General features: G+C 43.0%; 1 protein-coding gene across 1 annotated transcript in view; it reads right to left on the bottom strand.

The window, feature by feature from the left end:
- The window catches only part of MTHFD1 (methylenetetrahydrofolate dehydrogenase, cyclohydrolase and formyltetrahydrofolate synthetase 1), a 59,827-nt gene that overhangs the window by 37,812 nt on the left and 538 nt on the right, over positions 1–21,477 (bottom strand). Inside the window, exons 2-4 of the mRNA XM_080809786.1 lie at positions 7,218–7,302; positions 818–877; positions 137–190 (exon numbers count right to left, since the gene is read on the bottom strand). Of these exons, the coding sequence (XP_080665912.1) occupies positions 137–190; positions 818–877; positions 7,218–7,302 (199 nt within the window). The remainder of the gene's footprint in view (positions 1–136; positions 191–817; positions 878–7,217; positions 7,303–21,477) is intronic.

Genomic DNA, 21,477 nt, shown 5'->3' with positions numbered 1-21,477 from the left:
AAAGACTTTCTGGAGGCACAGTCAGTCATTCCTCGAGGTCCTTCCTGTGGCAAGTGTACCAATCCCTAAAATTGCGCTAACCCCAAATCCAGAGAGGAATGCACTTTAGCTGCCCTCTTATCAATCTGTCGCTCACCTCAGATTCTGTGGCCGTTCTTGGTAACTTAATGTGTGTGGCTTTGATCCCAATCTGCAAAAACGGACATTTAAAACAGGTAAGTGGGGGCACCTGGGTGGATCAGTGGGTTAAGCCTCTACCTTCGGCGCGGGTCGTGATCCAGGGACCCTGGGATCGAGCCCCGTGTCGGGCTCTCTGCTGAGCAGGGAGCCTGCTTCCCCCCGCCCCGCCCACGGCCTGCCTCTCTGCCTACTTGTGATCTCTCTCTCTTTCAAAAAATAAATAAATAAAATATTAAAACAAACAAACAGGTAAGTGGCAAGAGAATGTGAGGCATGGGCCCATTTCTTTTAACCACGATGACTAAATCAACTCTGGGGGCCTTAGTCACCATTTCAGCCTCGTATGTTCTGAAGAACCAGTCTCTCATTCTGACCCATTCACCCTTTACTTGCTCACTGTCACCACTGCATTCAAGCAATTTTGAGTCCACCGTCCCTGCTTTTTGGGAAGTCTAGGGATCATTGATTAGAGACATCCAAGTGCAAACCAGAGACTGCAGCTTAAGTCCTGCATTTCTATCTTGCAAAACTGAGAAACTCAGGTCTGGGCAGTGACAGTTTTTACAGGGAGGGGTGCAAATGGCAAGGTGTCACCAACTAGAGCTGGGGTGAGGGTGATGATTGTTCCGGGCTTTACCTCTTCAGCAGCCTTCAGCTTCACATTTATATAAAGATTAGAATCATCTCTGTCGCCAACCTAGAATAATAAATACATGCAAATCAGATGATCAAAGAAAGGCAAAGTGTACAGAAAAGCTTCTGAAATTTTAGTTTTGATAAAAGGAGTGTTTAATCATGAGACTCCTGTTGCAGAGAACTTTACAGGAGAATGGAGAATGTTGGGGCAGGATGGAGAAAGGAACATAGGTGGTGTTACCAATCCCTCCCCAAATAAGACCCACCCAACCGCCACTGAAAAAAAGCCACAAGAAAAAAAAAAAACTAGGGGACATCTGCATCTGCCTTGGAAACCGAGCACAGGTGCCACAGGCCTTCCTGAAACACATGGAATTTGTCGACCTTTGAGCTGACATACTCGAACAGAGCATGGAGGGCTGAACTGTCATCAGGCAAGAAAAACACCACGGTCATGGGAGCCCGGAAAACCCAAAGAGTATATTCTGCACTCCCTCCCCCCTCCCCAGAGGCAGTGGAAAGTTCTCTTGCCCAGCTACACAGAGAAGAGAAACCAGCTGGGGTGGAACTAATTCTAGCTTACACAGAAGAGACACCTCTGCAAGGCAAAGGGCAGTCCGCGGCCCTCAAGGCAGAGTAGAAGGCGTGGCGTCCTCTGAACCACTATGCTACAACTCACTATGGTGTTCCCCCGGTTTCTTTCATCATGAGCATATATTTATAATTTTTGACTTGTAACCATCCACCTGTAAAACTTTATTTTACAGATATTTTTCCATGTTCCAGTGACTGACATAAATTTGGTTTCTCCTAAAACTGCAGAGGGGAAAAACAGTAGGCCCACTGATATAACAGACAACCGACGCGTGACTCCCGCAGAGAAAGAGTCAGCCTTAGGAAAGGAGTATTTCCAGTCCTTGTCACGTTGCTGCTGTCAGTGGAAGCTCTCCTGAGGGTCACAGAACCCCGCCTTGCACTGACCTTCAGCTGTCCTTTGTACAGATAGTTCTCAGTTTTGCTTGTGCTCATCTGAATTTCAAGTCAGAAGAACCCACCGAGGGGAATTTTATTTTTTGTGGGTTACATGCAGATCCATGCATTAGCTGCTTCCTGCGGGGAAATCGCTAGAATTTTGGAGCCTCTCACGTTTGTTCCTTGGTCATTTCCTATATGTGCTCCTTGCTGGTACCACCCAGCCCTTCGGGATTCAGTTATCACATTTGAGAAGCCCTGGGGTTCTTAGATCTGAGTGGAAAAGGAGGTGGTTCCCCATACGACAGTATTGTTCTTCACACTTTCGTTAATATTTATAACTACAATGAGTTATCTAAACTTAACTCCGAGATTAAATGGTTTGACTGCTCACCTCCGGTCTGTTTTAAACCACAACTTCTCTGTTCTATAGTTTATCTTCCTACATCCCCCCAGGTAGCTGAAATGCAACCTAAAGTCACTTTCCCAGAAAAGGTATGTGCGTTATTTTTTTTGAGTCTATGCTATCTGGAAATATCTTTCTGCTGTTTTTGCCCCTGACAGGATTCACTTGGCTGAATCTGGAGTCACAACACTCTCCTTCAGAGATGCTATCTTCGGCATCTGGTGTGACAGAAGAGAAGTCTCAAGTCTTTTGTTGTGGTTCTTTTATAGGTAACTTGTTTTCTGGCTACAGGTTTCTGAAAGAATTTTTCTAGAACTCCAAAACCAGGGGTACCTGGCTGGCTCAGCTGGTGGAGCATGCAATTCTTGATCTTGGGGTTGTAAATCTGAGCCCCACATTGGGTGCAGAGATTATTTAAAAACGGAATCTTAAAAAACAAACAAACCATAAATTTCAAAGCTGCCCCCAATTTTAAGAAAGAAAGTATAACAGTTATAAACATATCAAAGTTTTATTATAATCCTAACGCAAAAGAAAAGACCTCTTGAAAGCCAACCCAAAGGCTCTCAGTATGGACATTTTATTTTTTAAATTGTTTTTTTAATTTTTAAAATTTATTTACTTGAGAGGGAGAGAAAGAGAGACAGAGACCACAGAAGAAGCAGACTCCCCACTGAGCAGAGAACCTGACGCAGGGCTCTATCCCAGGACCCGGAGATCATGACCTGAGCCAAAGGCAGACGCTTAACCGACTGAGCCACCCAGGTACCGAAGTACGGACATTTTGTAGCGGAAAATGGTTACGCAATCATTGATAGCCTAGGGACTAGATGCAGAAAGAATGTTTAGTTGAGAACAGTAGATTCTTGACTGACAGTCAAGTGAGTAGGTGGAAGACTGGTTTCTGAGAACAAATCTTAATCCTATCAATTTATCAAGAAAATCACTGAAACATTTTATCAGTAATGCTAATTTCTTCCTCTAAAAAGGTGAATTACATTATTCTAAAAAGGTCCTATCACTGAACAAGCTAGGGACTTTTTTTTTAAGATGGAGGAAGGGAGCCGGAGAAGGAGAATCTTTTTTTTTTTTTTTAAGATTTTATTTATTTATTTGACAGAGATCACAAGTAGGCAGAGAGGCAGGCAGAGAGATGGAGGGAAGCAGGCTCCCCGCTGAGCAGAGAGCCCGATGTGGGGCTTGATCCCAGGACCCTGAGATCATGACCTGAGCCAAAGGCAGAGGCTTAACCCACTGAGCCACCCAGGCGCCCCAGATGGAGAGAGAATCTTAAGCAGACTCCATGCTTGGAGCAGACCCCAATGCGGGGCTTGATTCCATGACCCTGATATCATGACCTGAACCAAAATCAAGAGTTAGATGCTTAACTAACTGAGCCACCCAGGTGCCTCAGGACTTTTTTTTTTTTGACACGAAGAGTCTACAAACCATTTCTGCACAGGGTCAGAGTACATATTTTAGCTTTTGGGGGCCATATACATCTATTCTTCTGCTTAATCTTACCCTTTCCAACCTGGGCAGCATTTGGATATGCACCACAATTTACTTATCCCTGGCTTTTTTGTTGTTTGTTTGTTTTTAATCTTATTTATTTTATTCTGAGAGAAAGAGAGTGAGTATGAGCAGGGAAAGGGAGAGAGGCAGGGGGAAGGGACAGACCCTGTACATATTGTCATCCCTTCTATAAAGGACAGGGTAGGTGTGGTTGGATGGATTATGACCGGTCCTTCAGTTGTAGCTGAAAAGACAGACAGGAAGTGTCCAGATCAGAAGCCTAAAACCTGTAAGCAGGTGACTGTAGTGACCCCAGAGGGTGGGAGAAATAGAAACTGAAAGGAGGGAAGAGATTCCCAGAGTTTATGAGAGGCACAATCAACAGCATGATATTCCCCTAAGTCTAAGGGACTGAAGGAGAGAAATCCTAAAGAGAAGCGCTTGGCTTTCTGGTTGAGTGTGTGGGAAGATGGTGTCAGTCACCAGCAGGCAGAAAACAAGAGGTCTGAGGCAGCAGGGATGTGATTACAACATAACGTGTAGGCCTTGCATCATGGAAAGATGTTGACTCTGGTGCTAAAGTGCAAGATTACAATATTCTACCACTGTTTTATTGGCAAGGACACAGAAGACAAGCTGCAGAACAGTGTTTATGTAATGAAAACACTTGCAATCAACAAATTTAAAATACAAGTTTGGAAGTCAATCTTACAAACAGGAAAAAAAATCATAATATTGCTAAAATTGGAATTTAAAAATATCCTTTCTGAAACCTTCTGAAAGGTTTACAGAAATAAAGTTCTTGCCTACCACATTTACTCTTTCTACAACAAACAATTCTCAAGAATAAACCAAGAAACAACTGGTCTTCCAGATGTACCAAGTTAACGCCCACTACATACCCCTTTGATTCTCATTAATTTGCAAAAAAGGGAAAAAACCCACCACAACAGAGAACACACCAGGCAGAACCACAGGCCTTTGTGCTTTTCTTCTCAGCTAAGGCCTCTTAGATAATGAACAGCAATGGGGGAAAATATTTAAGAACTATTCACTCTGATATTCTCGATGAACACAGTACAGAAACTCAGCAAAGGATTAAACGATAGCACGGAGACACACACAGAAATGTGAAGTGAGGAAGCAGGCGTCTCTGAAGGGCATTTCAAGTGAAAGTTATCAGTCTTCTGTCATCCAAATCAACCCTTCAAATGTGCATCTGTCCATCTGTTCATACGAAAGACATTTGCTGAATGCCTCCTACAGGATGAATCAGGGGCTCACTGGAAAGGGGCCTAAATCAGGAAGGATTCTCCCAGGCAGCTGGAAGAACTAGGTGAGCTCACTTAGGGAAAGAACAGGTGGAAAAGAGGCTGGGGGCATTCAAATGGTTTGGGTATCAGGAAAATGAGGAAGAGTAAGCAAAGGAGATTAGAGAAGGAAGGGAAATGAGAGCTGTCCTAAAAACCGAGAGTCTAGAATTCAGAAGAAACCCAGGTTTAGAAGCTACTGACCTAGAGCTGGTATTGAGAGCCAAGTTAAACTGCCAGATTTGGGGCAGTGGTTCCCAAAGCATGGTTCATACCCTCTGCGGGGGACTCCAAGACCCCTTCAGAAGCTCTGTGAGTGCCAGACTGCTTTATCATGATAGTACGACGTCATCTGCCTTTTTCACTGTAGGACTGACATCTGTATTGACAATGCACAGGTTAACAGTGGGTAAGACTGCCCGGGACACACCAGAAAACAAGGCAGTGGCACCAAACTATATTAGTTACACCACACACACTCAGTGAAAACAGATGCCAATTTCACTTGGAGGAGCTCTCGATGGATGGCTCGACGTGGGGCTCCCTGCTCAGCGGGGAGTCTGCTTCTCCCTCTCCCTCTGCCCCTTTGTGCTCGTGCTCTCTCTCTCTCTGGCTCTGGCTCTCACTCTCTCTCAAATAAATAAATAAAATCTTAAAAAAAAAGTGCTCCTGGGGTGCCTGGGTGGCTCAGTGGGTTAGGCTTCTGCCTTCAGCTCGGGTCATGGTCTCAGGGTCCTGGGATCCAGCCCCACATTAGGCTCTCTGCTCCATAGGGAGCCTGCTTCCCCCTCTCTCTCTGCCTGCCTCTCTGCCTACTTGTGATCTTTTTCTCTCTGTCAAATAAATAAATAAAATCTTTGGGGAAAAAAAGTGCTCTTGATGAAGCAGTAAAAATGATTCATTTTATGAAACCTGAGCCCTTGCATACATGTCTTTTTAATACCCTGTGTCGAGAACTGGGAAGCATTCGTGAAGTACTTCCGTCCCACACAGAGGGTTGTCACCAGGATAAGCCTGTGCTTTTTGCCCTTGCAAGCAAAACTGCTGCATTTTTAAACAGAATGCTATCTTTATTTGAAAAAACCGACAAACAGTGATTATTCACACTTGAGTATTGGCAAATATTTTCTCAAAACTGGACAAAGTGAGCCCACTACTTCAAGGAAAACAGCTAACAGTATTTGCTGCCAATGGTAAAATCTGCGCTGTCGAGTGAAAATCAAGCTTTTTTTTATCCACTCCTGGGAGCCTGATAAACTTCACGATAATTAAGAGACTTTTTTCTGATGAGTTTGTTGGCAATATTAACGCTTGTGACTTTCTTTATATTGCATAATGAAATGTGTTAACATTTGGAAGAGCTGCATAATTCAGGGAAGCATGGTTTTCCAAATGAGAGATGAAGGACAAAACAAACCAAGCATGGGTAAACAGCCATTCAAACTGCAACAGAAAACAACAGATATTGATGTAACCGAGGAGGAACGTTCACCCGCACACCTTCCGATTTCACACTGCAACTAACCTGTAAAAACTTTTACAGGGTCCTGTTGTAGTAACAAAGAAAAACAGCCACACTTCTCCGGGAAGACAACTGAAAACACCCTTCCCTTTTACAACTATACATTTATAGGAAACCAGATTTTCTTCATTTATTTCACTCAAGCCAGCATGTGGCAAAAGGCTCAAGGCAGCAGCAGACGGGAATCCAGCTGTCTCCTATTAAGCCAGATAATAATAAAAAAATTTTGCGTTTTTGCAAAAATGTAAACTAATGTCCCTCTTCTCACTAAATTTTGTTTTTCAAAAGTTATTTTTTCTCCTAAGAATGTTACTTATGCTAACATATAATAAACTTATCACCGGCATTTTAAATGTATAAATATTTAAAAACTTAATTTTGAATACAGTAAATATCAATGGGTAAATCCATATAAACAAAAGCTCTTTAATGTCTTAAATTCTGAAAAGTGTAAGCGGTGCTGAGACCAAAGGGCAAGAGACTCTGGACTAGGGAAAAGGAGCCCAGACAGAAGAGGGGACGGCCAGGACACACGGACATCTACAGGCTGAGCTGAAGAAGGGTGGCCTAAAAGACAAGACGAGGTTTCGCAGAAAACCAACAAAACGAAAGGACAGTTGTGGTACTGAGAGGTCTGGAGAGGAAGATATTAGTGGAAATAACACGATCACAATACCTGTAAAATTGCCAGGCCTGGTGTAAACCCAGGAACTTGCTCCTTCATCTGAGAGACTTGGTTCTTCAGTCTCTCCCTTATTTGCCTAGAGGAAAAGGGAAGGTTGGAATTAACATCAAAGGTTTCAAGCACAAGTAAGCCATGTGGATTATTACATGCATTTCTCTCTTAAATTCAAAACACCTTCACTGAATAGACATTATGTGATACAGTATGTCCCATGAACTTCCCGTCCATTCTCCAGGACTCAAGCAGACATGGGTCTTTTCTAACTCCTGATGACACTGACTGGACTATGAGGTATGGGGAACTATTCGTTTAAAATATTTTAGTTTTCAGAGAAAGAAAATTATTGTATGATCTCACTCATATGTAGAATTTAAGAAACAAGGCAGAGGATCACAGGGTAAGAGAGGGAAAAATTAAAGAAGACAAAACCAGAGAGGGAGACAGACCATAAGAGACTCTTAATCATAGGAAACAAACTGAGGGTTGCTGGAGGGGAGGGGGGCAGGAGGGATGGGGTAACTGGGTGATGGACAGTGGGAACAGTATGTGTTGCAATGAGCACTGGGTATCATATAAGACTGATGAATCACAGACTTGTACCCCTGAAACAAATAATACATTATATGTTAATTAACTGAATTTATATAAAAAAAATTTTAGTTGATGGCATTCAAAATCACACCGTGAACAAATAGAAACTTGAACCAGTACTTCTGGAAGGCTGCTAATCCTCATCTTTTTCAGCATTTCCTCTCTCCAGGTGCTGTATGAAAAAACTTTGCAGGAACGAACTAGATCTCAAACCCGCTCAACTTTCCCTGGTAAGATGATCACAGGGTATTCACATAAGGCTGAATCATAACCAATGAATCCCACTCCAAAGTCAGTATGAACTTAAAAACTGTATTCTAATTAGCAAAAGAATTTTCCTCACAAAAGAATCTAACGCAAGGTAAAAAGTATAACCTCTCACGAAACAACATGAAATTTCTCAAGAATACAGCAGGACATCAAGTACATTAAATCACTCTCATAAGTAAACATTCAAAATAGTCCAACTTTGCCCAGTTATGATACAGTCACGAAATTGAACAGGCTCTGTCTCTGGTGAAGGAGCATTTTTGTCATTTGCCCTTCTTCATCTTAACCATCTCTGACATATAACTATATAGGGACATTAGCAAACATCTCCTCCCTCTCCCTAATGTGGTTACTTCCACATCCAGTTCCAAACCACTGACATAAATAGGCACGAATAGATTATTTGAATTAGCCTCATCAACGTTAAGAATGTTGAATGATACAAGAAGTCATACTTAAGAGTTCAAAACTGTATTTCTAGCTAGTGACCTTATTTTTTTTTAAAAGATTTTATTTATTTATTTGACAGACAGAGATCACAAGTAGGCAGAGAGGCAGGCAGGGAGAGAGAGGAGGAAGCAGGCTCTCTGCAGAGCAGTGAGCCCGACGTGGGGATTGATCCCAGGACCCTGAGATCATGACCTGAGCTGAAGGCAGAGGCTTTAACCCACTGAGCCACCTAGGCGCCCCTAGCTAGTGGCCTTATTTTTAAAAACCAATTGCATCAATTATCCTATACAATAATACAGTTCAAAAGAATGAACAGACTGTTGGGAGTTTCTTTCACTGGGATTTGACCTGAACAGAGGCCACAGTTCTGCTCTGACTCAAGAGAACAGGAAATACTGGAGCCGCCATGTTTTCACCGGCCTGCCACAGAAAGGGCCCAGCAGTCCTAGTCTTGGCTGCTTCCCCGGCATGACTGGACAGAGTGCTGGGCTACTCCCGGCTGAATTGGGAACAGACTGTAAGGGGAACGGTGAGAATCAGGGACACAAGCAAGAAGTTATTCAAACTGCAAAGGGCTAGATGCAGGTTCCTACGGGCTCTCCTTTAACCCTCCCAACCCAAACAAAATTCACTGCGCGGGGAGGCAAGTTTGGGGAACAACCACCTCTAGGCAGAATGTTAGGACAGTAATAAGGAACAGCAGCAGTAACGGCTCCATACAGGTATCCCCTGCTTTTCAACATTTCAGATTTCTCCACTTCACTTTTCAGAAACGAGTCCAGAGGATTTTTGAGTTTTTTTTTAAGATTTTATTTATTTAAGAGAGAGTATAAACGAGAGAGTGAGCAAGCACAAGTGGGAGTGCGGGGGAGGGGCAGAGGGAGAGGGAGAAGCAGACTCCCCATTGAGTTGGGATCCCAACATGGGGCTTGATCCTGGGACTCCAGGATCATGACCTGAGCCGAAGGCAGCCACTAAACTACTGAGCCACCCAGGTGCCCCCAGAGGATATTCGCTTTTATGAAAAAAGGTAAAAAACAAAAATGGCATTCGGTATTTGTTCTGCAGGAAGCCCTTACAGAGGCACTACTCGGCTCCTTCCTGGGGAACTCAGCATCTCGGCCTGGAGCCCCTATAGCTCTGAACTGTGTCCGTGAGCATCTGTGCTTTACCTCGATTTGTTTTGTGCATCTATTAGTGAGATGTGTCCTAAGGTACTGGAAAAGCCTAAGAGAGGTTTTTTTGAGTCTGGAAATGCTCAAAAATTTTCCGTATGAGCTAATGGTAACAACCTCTTCGTTTTGTGCCACTTTGGTGTGTGAAAGGTTTCACTGGAATGCTGTACTTTCAAACTGTCCGGGAAATCCGTATTTGAGATTCTCAGTAATGTTGGACACCAAGGGAAGAGAGGGTTTCCTCTTCCCAAAGATGCAGAAACGGGCTTTGGGCAGTCCTGGGGCTTTCTGTGAGCCAACGGGAGAGTAAAACAGCAAGTGCAAAGGCCCTGAGTGGATAAATGAGGTCCAAGGAGAAGCAGTAACCAAATGAGATAGACTGAGGCAGCCTGTCTTTTATTGTGTATGTGACAGGAAGCCCTGAGAGGACTTGAAACAGGGTTGACATGATAGGACTTAGGATTTCTAAAGGATTATTCTTGGTTGCTGACATGATAGGACTTAACATTTCTGAAGGATTACTCCTGGCTGAATTGGGAAGAGACGATCAGGAGAAAGGTGACAATCAGGAACACCGCAAGAAGTTACTCAAATTGCAAAAATCCAGGCCAGAGGTGATAGTGGCTTGGACTACTGTATGGTATGCTGGCAAGAAGTGGTTGGATTCCAGATGTACTAACATGAAGCACAGAGAAAATCCCAGGGCTGCAAATGACTCTGAGGTTGGGGGGGTTGTAAAATAGTCAGAAGAACTGACCACCACAAGTATTTTAAGTCACAGGGTAGATTCCATACTGATACTGTGAATTTATCCACCAAATCTTATAAGGGTTCTAGAATAATGGCCACCTGAGACCTGAAGAAAGGAGTCTAGAGACAACTAAAAATAATACTTTTACCCACCAGGTAGCAAGCTATGAGAACCCAGTACTACAAGGTGGTATAGGTGGAAAATATTTCAGCCCAGTAGGTTAAGAGCAAACAACAAAATGTTCTGTATCTTCTTGTCTTTTTTTTTTTTTAAAGATGTATTTATTCATTTGAGAGAGTAAGAGTGTGTGTGGGGGGGGGGGCGGGGAGGGAGAATCTCAAGCAGACTCCTTGCATGGTGCTTAGTCCCACGACCCCAAGATCATGACCTGAGTCGAAACCAAGAGTCGACACTTAACTCTCTGAGCCACCCAGGTTCTGTGTTTTCTGTGCTATAATGTAAAATAGGTCCATGAATGCAAATTTTTTCCAAAAAAGTTATTGATTGAGATCAGTTACACTGAATCCCTTAAACTTTTTCTAAGAAGGACTGTTTCTGAAGTTGCATTAGCAGGGATATTCTTTCAACTAGAAAGATTTGTTTAAAAGTGAACATTTTAGGCCTCTTCATAAGACATGATCAGAATAGCAAAGAGACATTTAAAAATACACATAAACCACAATCAAGAAGAATTAGACAGCTCAGAACACTAAAATAACAGGCAAAAAGTTTTCTGCTCTAGCAAGGGAAAAAAAAAAAATCAAGGCAGTTGAATTCAGTTTCCAAGGTCCCTTTGAAATTTTCCCCCGTCTTAGTTTTCTGGGCTGGCCACTAACTGAAGAACCTTGAAATGAGAAGTGTAAGAACAAAAGCCAAGTGTCAAGCATGCCTGAGGCTAAGAACCTGTAGAAGATCTCTGTGGAGAGAAAAGTTAACCTTCTCTCCCTCCCTCATCTACCTTTCTTTTAGTAGTGTAATGAGTTAAATGGTAGGAAACTCTTCAGTTTTTACAGTTCCTTATTTCCAGACAGTTAAAATGCTAGAGCAACTTCTGAATCACTGAAACCTCCTAAATCAACAGAAACTTCCTTGAGTTGCAGATGCCTTGATTTCTAGCCATGGCCCATGAGTCACACTATCCTGGTAAAGATTCTGGGGCAAAGTGATGCAGAAATAGGCACTTGGAAAGACGCCCTTGATCCCTGAATAGTAGACCTCCGAATGCCAGAGTCTCACCATCCTGCATCAACATTCTCTAAAACCTAAGGGAAGATACATCTCAATCTCAATGTAGGAGAAATCCATACTAGAGTACCAGTGAATGTGGTAAGACAAAGTAGCAGTAAGCCATTACAGTCTCTGGTCCTGTTAGACTGATACTATTAAAATAATCATAGCCAATTAGATGTACACAAACAAAGACACAGTTTTAACTAAGTCGCTACTGGCATCTAGTGGGTAGAGGCCAGAGACGCAACTAAATATTCTACAGTGCACAGGGCAGCAATGATAGAGCCCACATGTTAACGTCACCCAAGGTTGAGAAGCGCTGCTCTTGGCCAATAAAATGCAATGTTTGGGGTTATCTTTTTTTCCTAAGGGGCGAAAATTAAGGTAGAAATCATTTCTATTTCAACCTGTCAAAATGTGTTTATATCTCTACAGCCAAGAGTCATGTGCATTACTCCTGGTTTTCCTCAAGTCAACTTCCAGCACATAAAGCTGTAAAAGAGCCTAATCAATAGAAGTCAAAGGTACACATCCCTACAGAATTACATCACCCCCCCAAAGAGTCCTAATACCCCTACAGAGTCACCCAAATCTCTTTTGCCCAAAGTCTCGTACAATTATTCCTGGCAAAGTCCACTACAAATTACAACTTGTTCTTTAACACAATGGTTCGTTTTCAAATTTTGGACATTTTATGACTGAGGAAAAAAGCGTTGCTGAAATATAACCCAACAGGGACATTTCAACAGAAGCTACAGGTAGAAAGAGGAGGCAGTAGGAAATTTCTGACTAAGAAATCTACAAGATGAAAATAAAAGCTGCCTCAGTTAACACTGAAATGTAGCACAAGCTTAGAGTCATTCCCAAATTATTCTCAAATGATTCTCAAAGGTACACAGAGTAATAAGCTTTTTGTAACTGATGAGAGAAAAAGGAAGGACATTCATCTTTGGTATGTAGGGCTTTTCTTTTCTTTTTGTAAGATTTTATTTATTTGACAGGTAGAGATCACAAGTAGGCAGAGAAAGAGAGGTGGAAGCAGGCTCCCCGCTGAGCAGAGAGCCTGATGCGGGGCTTGATCCCAGAACCCTAGGATTATGACCTGAGCCAAAGACTTTAACCCACTGAGCCACCCAGGCGCCCCTGCTATGTAGGGCTTTTCTAAAGAACACAAATGTCTTTTGCTTCTCCCCCTGCAAGGAGTAGATGATTGTTTTAAGATTTTAACAGTGTGGTATAACACAAATGTTTTATTTGCTTTATTTTCATGTTGTTCATTTGTTGTTTTATTTCATTTGTCCTTAATAACTTTTATACTGCTAAAAAATACTTCAAATTAAAAAAAAAAAAAAACCACCACCATGTAGTTCCTTGTAAAATCCATTGTGATTGTGAGGCCACCTAGTGTTCCAAGAAATACATATATTTCAAATTCCTAGTTAAGTCAAATTTAAAGACTGAATTACCTTCTTTCAGAAACTGATTGTTTTCACTGCTACATGACATAACAGTAACAGCTACACTATATCAGTATACAGAACAGTCAACTAATACCAGTACTTTCCTTCATTATGTTGAAGAATATTTAAAATAAGAATTATTATAATTAATGCAAATATATACTAAGCTTGACAGGTACCTCAAATATATATTTGAAAGCTTAATGTGAATCTATTTTATGCCCCAATAAAAATTTATAATGTAAAATTCTTCCACCCAGTTCTCTCAAACTCTCTCAAAGACCTGAGGATGGTTAAGTTGCTGGATATTCATGACATGAAAATGGCTAAATGGTATAAAATTCTCATGAATCTTCTGATTCCCAGTGGGTGTACAGGTCATCCATATACACAATCATAAAATAACTACTTACTGTGAGTTTCTAGATCAGGGTTTATCAGTTTCAGCACTACTGGCCTTTGGGCTAGATACTCTTTGTTGGGGGGGCTCCTCTGTGCATTGTAGGAGGCTTGGTAGGAACACCCCTGGCTTGTGCTTCTTGATGCCACTAGCACACAGCCATTCCCCATATGACAACCAAAAATGTGTCTCCAGACACATCCAAACGTACCCTGAGGTGAAGAAAAGGGCAAAACTGGCCCCACTTGAGAACCACTGACCTAGAAGGAACACACGGAGCTGGAAAACTCGGTTGAACTGGTCAAGACAGGCTTCAAAAAAGGTGGGAATTTAGAAATGGACTGAAAGTGCATTAGAGAGAGGGGTGCCTGGGTGGCTCAGTGGGTTAAAGCCTCTGCCTTCGGTTCAGGTCATGATCCCAGGGTCCTGGGATCAAGCCCCACATTCGGGCTCTCTGCTCAGCAGGGAGCCTGCTTCCCTTCCTCTCTATCTGCCTGCCTCTCTGTCTGCCTCTCTGCCTACGTGTGATCTCTGTCTGTCAAATAAATAAATAAAATCTTAAAAAAAAAAAAAGAAAGTGCATTAGAGAGAAAAAAAAAGTGCATCAGAGAGGTCAGAAAGAGAAAAAGCACTGCCAGAGTTCAGGGGGAACACAACCAGGTGTGGTAGGATTCTGAACAATGCAGTTCCACCTCCCTCCCCTCACACGGGAGTGGGGCAGCTTCCACTCTGATCCCACAAATTTGCGACAGAAAGAATAGAGACTACAGCATTGCTAAACTTTCCATCCTCTTTCAAAATGTCAGGCATCCAGATTTGGGGGTATGACGACACACATAAATGTGTTGGGAAGCAATCCAATTTTTAAAAATAACTCTGTAAGCCCAACAAAACCTCTATTTGGCCTCTAGGCCACCACTTTGTAAGCATTAGTTGATGGCAAGAGTTATGAGACCTCACGGCTGATGGCCCCAAATATGAGGATCTGTGAGGGCCCAACACCCTGAATTAGTTTATTAACCACAGGTGTGGCCATCAGAGATGATGATGGTCCCAAGCAGGCTTCTGGATCATCATCCAAGGGGAATGTGGAAAGAAGGTGGCAGAAAGGGGGCCTCCACTTGGAGAAGAGTAGACTAAGAGCTCTGAGAAAAGCCTCACAAAGACCTGGGCTTTCTGCTTTTAGACAAGGCTAAAGGAAAATCTTGGGTAAAAAGGGCTTAGGTCTAAAAGGCTGCTTACTAAATAAACAGGGACTAGTACTCGGGAACCAAAATGAAAGATCATTTATCATGTTAAGACAGTGAAGATAGGGGTACCTGGGTGGCTCAGTGGGTTAAAGCCTCTGCCTTCGGCTCGGGTCATGGTCTCAGGGTCCTGGGATCGAGCCCCGAATCAGGCTTTCTGTTCAGCAGGGAGCCGGCTTCCCCCTCTCTCTCTGCCTGCCTCTCTGCCTACTTGTGATCTCAGTCTGTCAAATAAATAAATAAAATCTTAAAAAAAAAAAAAAGTCAGTGAAGATAAATTTCTTAACGGGCTCTGGCAAAACCTCTTACCCCAAAACTCCCTATTTCCTGGGACCCCTCAAGCACCTGCAGCTCAAAGCTGTACCTCTCCTGCCCAGGCTCCAGGGGAAGAGCTTTTCATCAAGGGGGAAAAGAAAACCTTAGCTCACAAAGTAAGGTTTGACTTGTCTCCAACCTTGACAATGACTTTCTGAATAGAGGCAGTTTGGAAGCCTTCCAAACAGATTAATTAGTCCATTCATCTCCTAACAGGAAGAACCAATCCAGTGGATACAAGCTTGCAATTCCTTTTAGCAAGCAAGTGACAAGCCCTTGGCAAGGCAGGAGAATGCCACACGGAGTCCCTGCCACCAGCCTTGTACTCCTGGTCACGTTAGTCCTCTGGCCAAAGTTTCAGAAACTGCAAAATGGAGGGCGAGGTGGCCGGGATGGCTGAGGGATCCTGCCTGTGGAACCGTTAGCCACTCACTCCTTCAAACTTCTGGATTTACAGGGTGCCAGCGACGCCTTATGGGAAAGTAGCAGGGGGAGCAAAGTGCAGGGCACTGGGGTGCTTGGGGCTTTCTGCACGATGGATCAGATGTCAGAGAATCCAGTCGCAATGACACCAGCACACAGGCTTGTTCCTAGGGCCTGACACTACACACCCCTTTAATCCTATCTACAACCCCAGGATACAAACAAGGGCATCACCACCCCCACAGCATGGAGGAGGAGAGTGAGGCTGACTAACTTGCCCTGGCCACACAAGGCCTTAATCTCTTCGCTGCCCAGCTCCTACCAGGGTCAACGGAAGGAGAAGAAGCCTTTGCAGGGACCCTCCTCCGTGTTCCCGCAAATGGAGATTAACAGAGGACCACTCACCCTTACTCAAAGCCCCACTGTCCCAATCCCAAGCTGCCTGATGCCAATCTTCCTGATGGATGAGGACACTTATTCTTGACCACGTCCTCAGGCACCATGGCTAGTGCCATGGTCACAGTAGTCAGCTGCCAGCCCCAGACTCCACCAGGGAGAACTAGACCCCAGAGCCTGGCTCTGTGAACTATTTACAACCTCACAGAGGGTCCCTCCTGCTCCCCTGCAAGGCTTCCAGACTCAGGCCAGCCTGGGCATTCAAGGTTCAAGATAACTTCTGAAAAGCCTGCACTTTGGATCTCACTATTTTTATTTATTTTATTTTATTTTATTTTATTTTTATTATTTGGATCTCAAATTTTTTTAAGCACAAAAGGGTCTACGGGTATCTTATCTACAGGACAACATAAAAAGCTGATCAACATTTAGTAGCCCTTCCCTGCTAATTCTGTTTCCAGAAAGAGTTCTTCTGACCCCGGAGTTAGATGTATAGCTATGGTTCCATTTTTATCTGTGACCAGCAGGATAAATTCTAATTTTAAGGTTCAAGGTTATAAGCCAACTGCCAAAAATACAGCCTGAATAAATACAAACATGACTTGTTTATTCAACAGGTACTTCCTAAGTGCCAATTCATTAAAACTTAACTATGTGCCAGGGACTGCTCTGAATGCTGTACCAGTAATGACTCATTTAATTTCAACAATCTTATGAATTAGGTGCCATTACTTCTCCAACACACAGAGGAGGAAACTAAGGCACAACGAGGTAAACTAAGTTACCCAGGGATCCCCAAAGGGGGCAGCACTGCATCTAGCTCTAGGGTTACACTGCCCACAGGGAGCTCACAGACTTACCCAACCTGCTTGGCTCAACCTACAAAAACTAGTAAGAGCACCTTCTTTCGTGGGCCTGACAAGCAGAAAACCCCTGTCTCTTCACAACCAGTCTTTCCAGAAAGAAGACTTGACCAAGAAAAATGCCACCAATGGAGGGCTCCAGTGTAGCTAACAAAGAGAACCACAGGGCAAACAAATCACACAAGATTCAGCAGGCCCCACTTTGAAAAGAACACATAGGTAAGAACTGTAATCTCTAGCCTAAAAACCAATTCAGGGTGGTTCTTCCATCTAATTTCCACATCTCTGAATAATCTCACTTTAAGATTTTATTTATTTATCTGAAAGAGAGAGAGAGAGAGAAGGCGCTTGCACAAGCAAGAGGAGCATTAGAGGGAGAGAGAGAAGCAGGCTCCCCACCCACCATGCAAGGGGGAGTATGACAGGAGCCTAGATCCCAGGACTCCGGGATCATGACCTGAGCCCAAGGCAAGTGCCCAACCGACTAAGCCACTCAGGCATCCCCCAGCCCCACCTTTGAATGATCTCTGAAAGGACACCTCTGTTAAGCCAGGGTGGGCTCTCACCACAAATGACAGTGTATTTCACTCAGCTCCTCTGCTCAGCCTGCTTCTCTGAGGCCATCACTGTTGACCCCAAGGCAGCCATTTAATAACCAGGGAGGTCAAAGGTCCATCACACAAGCTGTGTTTTTGGTCAGGAACTCCCTTCCCCATTACACTGGGAGGCCCACAGTGCCACCACCTTCAACTATTTGCCCCAAAGTCATCTTTCCAGTAAGTATGAGCTTAATTCCCACATTTAAAATTACAATTCCCCCATGCTTCAGAAATCTCTATTCCTTTCCTTTGCTCTGGTTTTCCCTTTGGCACTACTCATCACTTCACATTTTTGTACCTATTTTATTGTCATTATCTACCCAAGAGGACACAAACTCCAAAAATAGGGATTTAGGCTATTTTATTCACTACCACAGTCCCTATGTTCTGAAGAGTGCTTGCATACAGGAGGCATACAGATATTTGTTGAAAAAGTGAATAAATATCCAAAAATGACACACACTTGCCTCTAACCTTCAGATCTCTCCTAATGTCAAACTCAAGACTGCGGCATTGGAACTCCACTCAAGGGAGGAAAGGGGTGTTCCTTCTAAAGGGAGATAACTGGGCAAAGAGATTTCCCACAGAGTCAAACAGGCAGAGATGGAATCTGGAATGATGAACTCTTGTCTAGTCCTGGCTCCAAGTAAGATATAAAAGAAGAATAATGAAAATAGACCAAACTTAAGGAAGGCCTGTTTCAGCAGAGTGGGAAACATGGTCGTGAAAGGAAGACTGCTGTAAAGATTAGCTTACGAAATTCCTTCATGCAAAGTAATAAGTGCCTGACAGAATGAAAAACACCATGTACTGGGCCACCTCTGCCACTGACCAGCCTAGTGACCTTTGGCCAAATCACATCGCTTTCAGCGGCAGGATGGAATGGATTGAGTGGACTGGGTTTTGGAGAAATTCTGACTGTAGAACTCATGGCCTGCCCATTCTTTCTCCCTCCAAGTAAGATTTTACAGTTCAAACACTGCATCAGGGAAAAGACTGCCCAGGGCCCTTGAAGGCTTGCAAATTTATCCCTGGAGAGAACCAGGAGTTGCGGGCAACCAAGAAAGCTAACCTGCAAACTTGGAGAAGAGGGGACCCCTTCCCTGGACTCCAGGATCCCTGGATGCCATGGAAGACGTTCACTTACCTTTCCTCTCGAGTGTCCCTGACCTAGTAAAAGACGACAGGTGGGGACACCCTCCCAGAGCCTCCACATGGGAGTCCAGCCTACTCAAGCTGTAAGAAGTGCTTTCTTACGCAGATTCCCCCAGAGCCATAGCCCGAGTCAGAAGCCTGTTGCAGCCTCAGCACAAGTTGCTGGGGGATTCCATGACCCCATGAGCCAAGAAAGCTGTCCCCCCTTCCAAAGCTCCCTCCTTCTGAGGAACCGTGACTAGTACCAGCTTCTGGAGTCCAGCTCTCCATGAAGGTCAAGGGCCCAAGGTTTGGTAGTCTCTGAGCCATCTTATTAACACATGAAAGAAAGATCTTCAGTTAAGTACAAAGAGACCTTAGGCTGACATTGTGTTAGTAGGAACTGATTACCACAAGGCAATGTAAAAAATAAGCCCAGTCAACTCTGAGCAGGCTGGGTAGAGGGACCCTTCCAGTACCTGAACAGTCTTTTCTAGAAAATGCTTTCAATCCTTATAACCAAATCACTACCATACTTTGATGATGAGAACTAGATTTATATCTAAGGTTTTAAATAAGCAGTTCTCAACTTTCAGGATGCATCAGAATCACAAAAATGAGCTTTTAAAAGACTTAGAGAATATTTGAACTCAGTGGCTTATTGCTAGCAATTCCAATTACCAGTCTAGTGTGGGCACCCAGGCACTGATACTTTTCACAAGTACCCTATAAGACTAAATTGGCAAAACTATCTTGGAAAAGACTGGCAATTTCTACTAAAACTAATCATACATATTTGTCCTACTACTCTACAATTCTACTCTTAATACGTAACCAACAGAAATGTGTATATGTTCCACCAAAAGACATGTAAAAGAAGGCTCATGGGACACGTGGGTGGCTTAGTCAATTAAACATCTGATTTCAGCTCAGGTCATGATCTTGGGGTCTTAGGATCAAGCCCTGTGATGGGCTCCCAGCTCAGCAGGGAGTCTGCTTCTCCCTCTCCCTCTGCCCTTCCCCCTGCTTGTGCTTTCTCACGTAAATAAAATCTTTAAAAAAAAAAAAAAAGGACTCATAGTAGTTACAACTCATACCACCAAAAACTAGAAACTAAGTGTCCGTGGATGAGTAAATAGTGGCAAATTCATACAGTAGAATACAATACAGCAATGAGAGTAAATGAACTACAACTACATGCAACATGAAGTAATCTCAGAAACACAATGTTAATTCAAAGAAGCCAGACACTGAAGTCTTTATACAGTACAATGCCATTTATATAAAGTTCAAAGACAGGCACCATTAATCTACAGTGTCAGAAGTCGGATATTGATTACCTTTGTGGGGGGTGGTGAATAGAGGGTATAGGAAGGAGGGCTTCTGGGGTGCCAATGACACTTCTTGATCTGGGTACTAGTTACTCGGTAAGTTCAGTTACAAAAAATTCATTGAGTTATGTATTCATAGTTAAATAAAAATAAATAAAAACAAAAAGCTCCCTGGGTGACTATGAGTTCATGTTGAGAACCACTGAAATTGACCTCAAGGCAGCTATCATTGTCAAAAAGATAATCAATCATCCATGTATACATTAACTTAATCATTAACACCACTAACATGTATTGAACACTTATTATATGCCAGACCAATTCTAAATCCTTTTCAGCTAAAATTAATTCAATTCTCCTAACAACTCAATAGTCCAGATATTATTTTTATTATATCTGAGAAAGTTTTGGTATAGACAGGTTAACTAAATTGCTTAAAACCACACAACCACTAAGGAGTGAAAGAAGGTTTCTAGGTGTTTGGGATATAGACATAAACAGGACAATGCATGTATTTGCCTTTATGGAGCTAACAGACATATTTAACTTTCTCTCCACGCAACAAAAACGTATCCATTGACCACCTATTCTCAGTGGCCTGCCAGGAAACAAGCCTAAATTATTTCTTCAGTCTTTTTATTTATTTATTTATTTAAAAAAAGATTTTCCTTATTTATTTGACAGAGAGAGAGACAGCAAGAGAAGGAACACAAGCAGGGGAAATGGGAGGACAGGCTTACCGCAGAGCAGGGAGCCTGATGTGGGACTCGATCCCAGCATCTGGGATCAGGACCCAAGCCGAAGGCAGACACTTAACGTCTGAGCCACCCAGATGCCCCTCAGTCTTTTTTTAAAAAGAAGACTTTATCAGAAAAGCCACTGATAAAGGGAGTAGGTTTGACTATAAGCAAACAAAAAGCAAAGGCAAGCAGAAACTGCAGTTTAGCACAGCACAAGTTGAAAAGCAGTCAGATGTTAAGTATTGTGATTTCTAGTCTAAACCTCTGGAGTTCCTCTTTACCAACAGGAAAGAGTCACAACCATTTACTGTATATCTCACCTTCTTTGTCCACCATCTCTACCTTCCAGGCAAAATCATTTTGCCCCAGGGTTTCACCAAAAAAAACGACTCCCTAACACACTCAAAGATCTCTACTCATAGAGTTGGCAGGTTCACAGGGCAATTACTGTTGCCAACTATAGCAACTACTAAGTAACTGATGAGGTCAAAGATCCCAAGATCAACTTCCAGGAGAGTCACACAAGATATATCCTTCCCTCTTCTACTCTGGTATTTCCCCACCAGTCACCTCCCAGACAAAAAGCAGCAGGGTGTACTTCCTGGGAGTGTTTGGCAATCATATCCACTAACTAAACATTTTGGATATCCTGTAGGAGGTCAAATGCAATAGGGAATAGTCGCAGGACTCAAGAGCCAAACTTGAAAGTAACTCTAGGGCCTGGAGGGAGACAATGTTTTTAGAAGAGCATGAAATTGAAGGAAAAGGAAGTTTACTAGATTCCACTTAGCAAATGACTCAGGTGTAGTGGAAAAAGTCAGCGCTGTTAGTAGTCCCTCCATCACTAATCAGTCTTATGACCTTGTCAAGTTTTTT

Source organism: Martes martes, assembly GCF_963455335.1.
Source record: "Martes martes genome assembly, chromosome: 7".
Lineage (NCBI taxonomy): Eukaryota > Metazoa > Chordata > Mammalia > Carnivora > Mustelidae > Martes > Martes martes.
The sequence above is the reverse complement of the archived record's forward strand: the minus strand, read 5'-3'. Positions and strand labels throughout refer to the sequence as shown.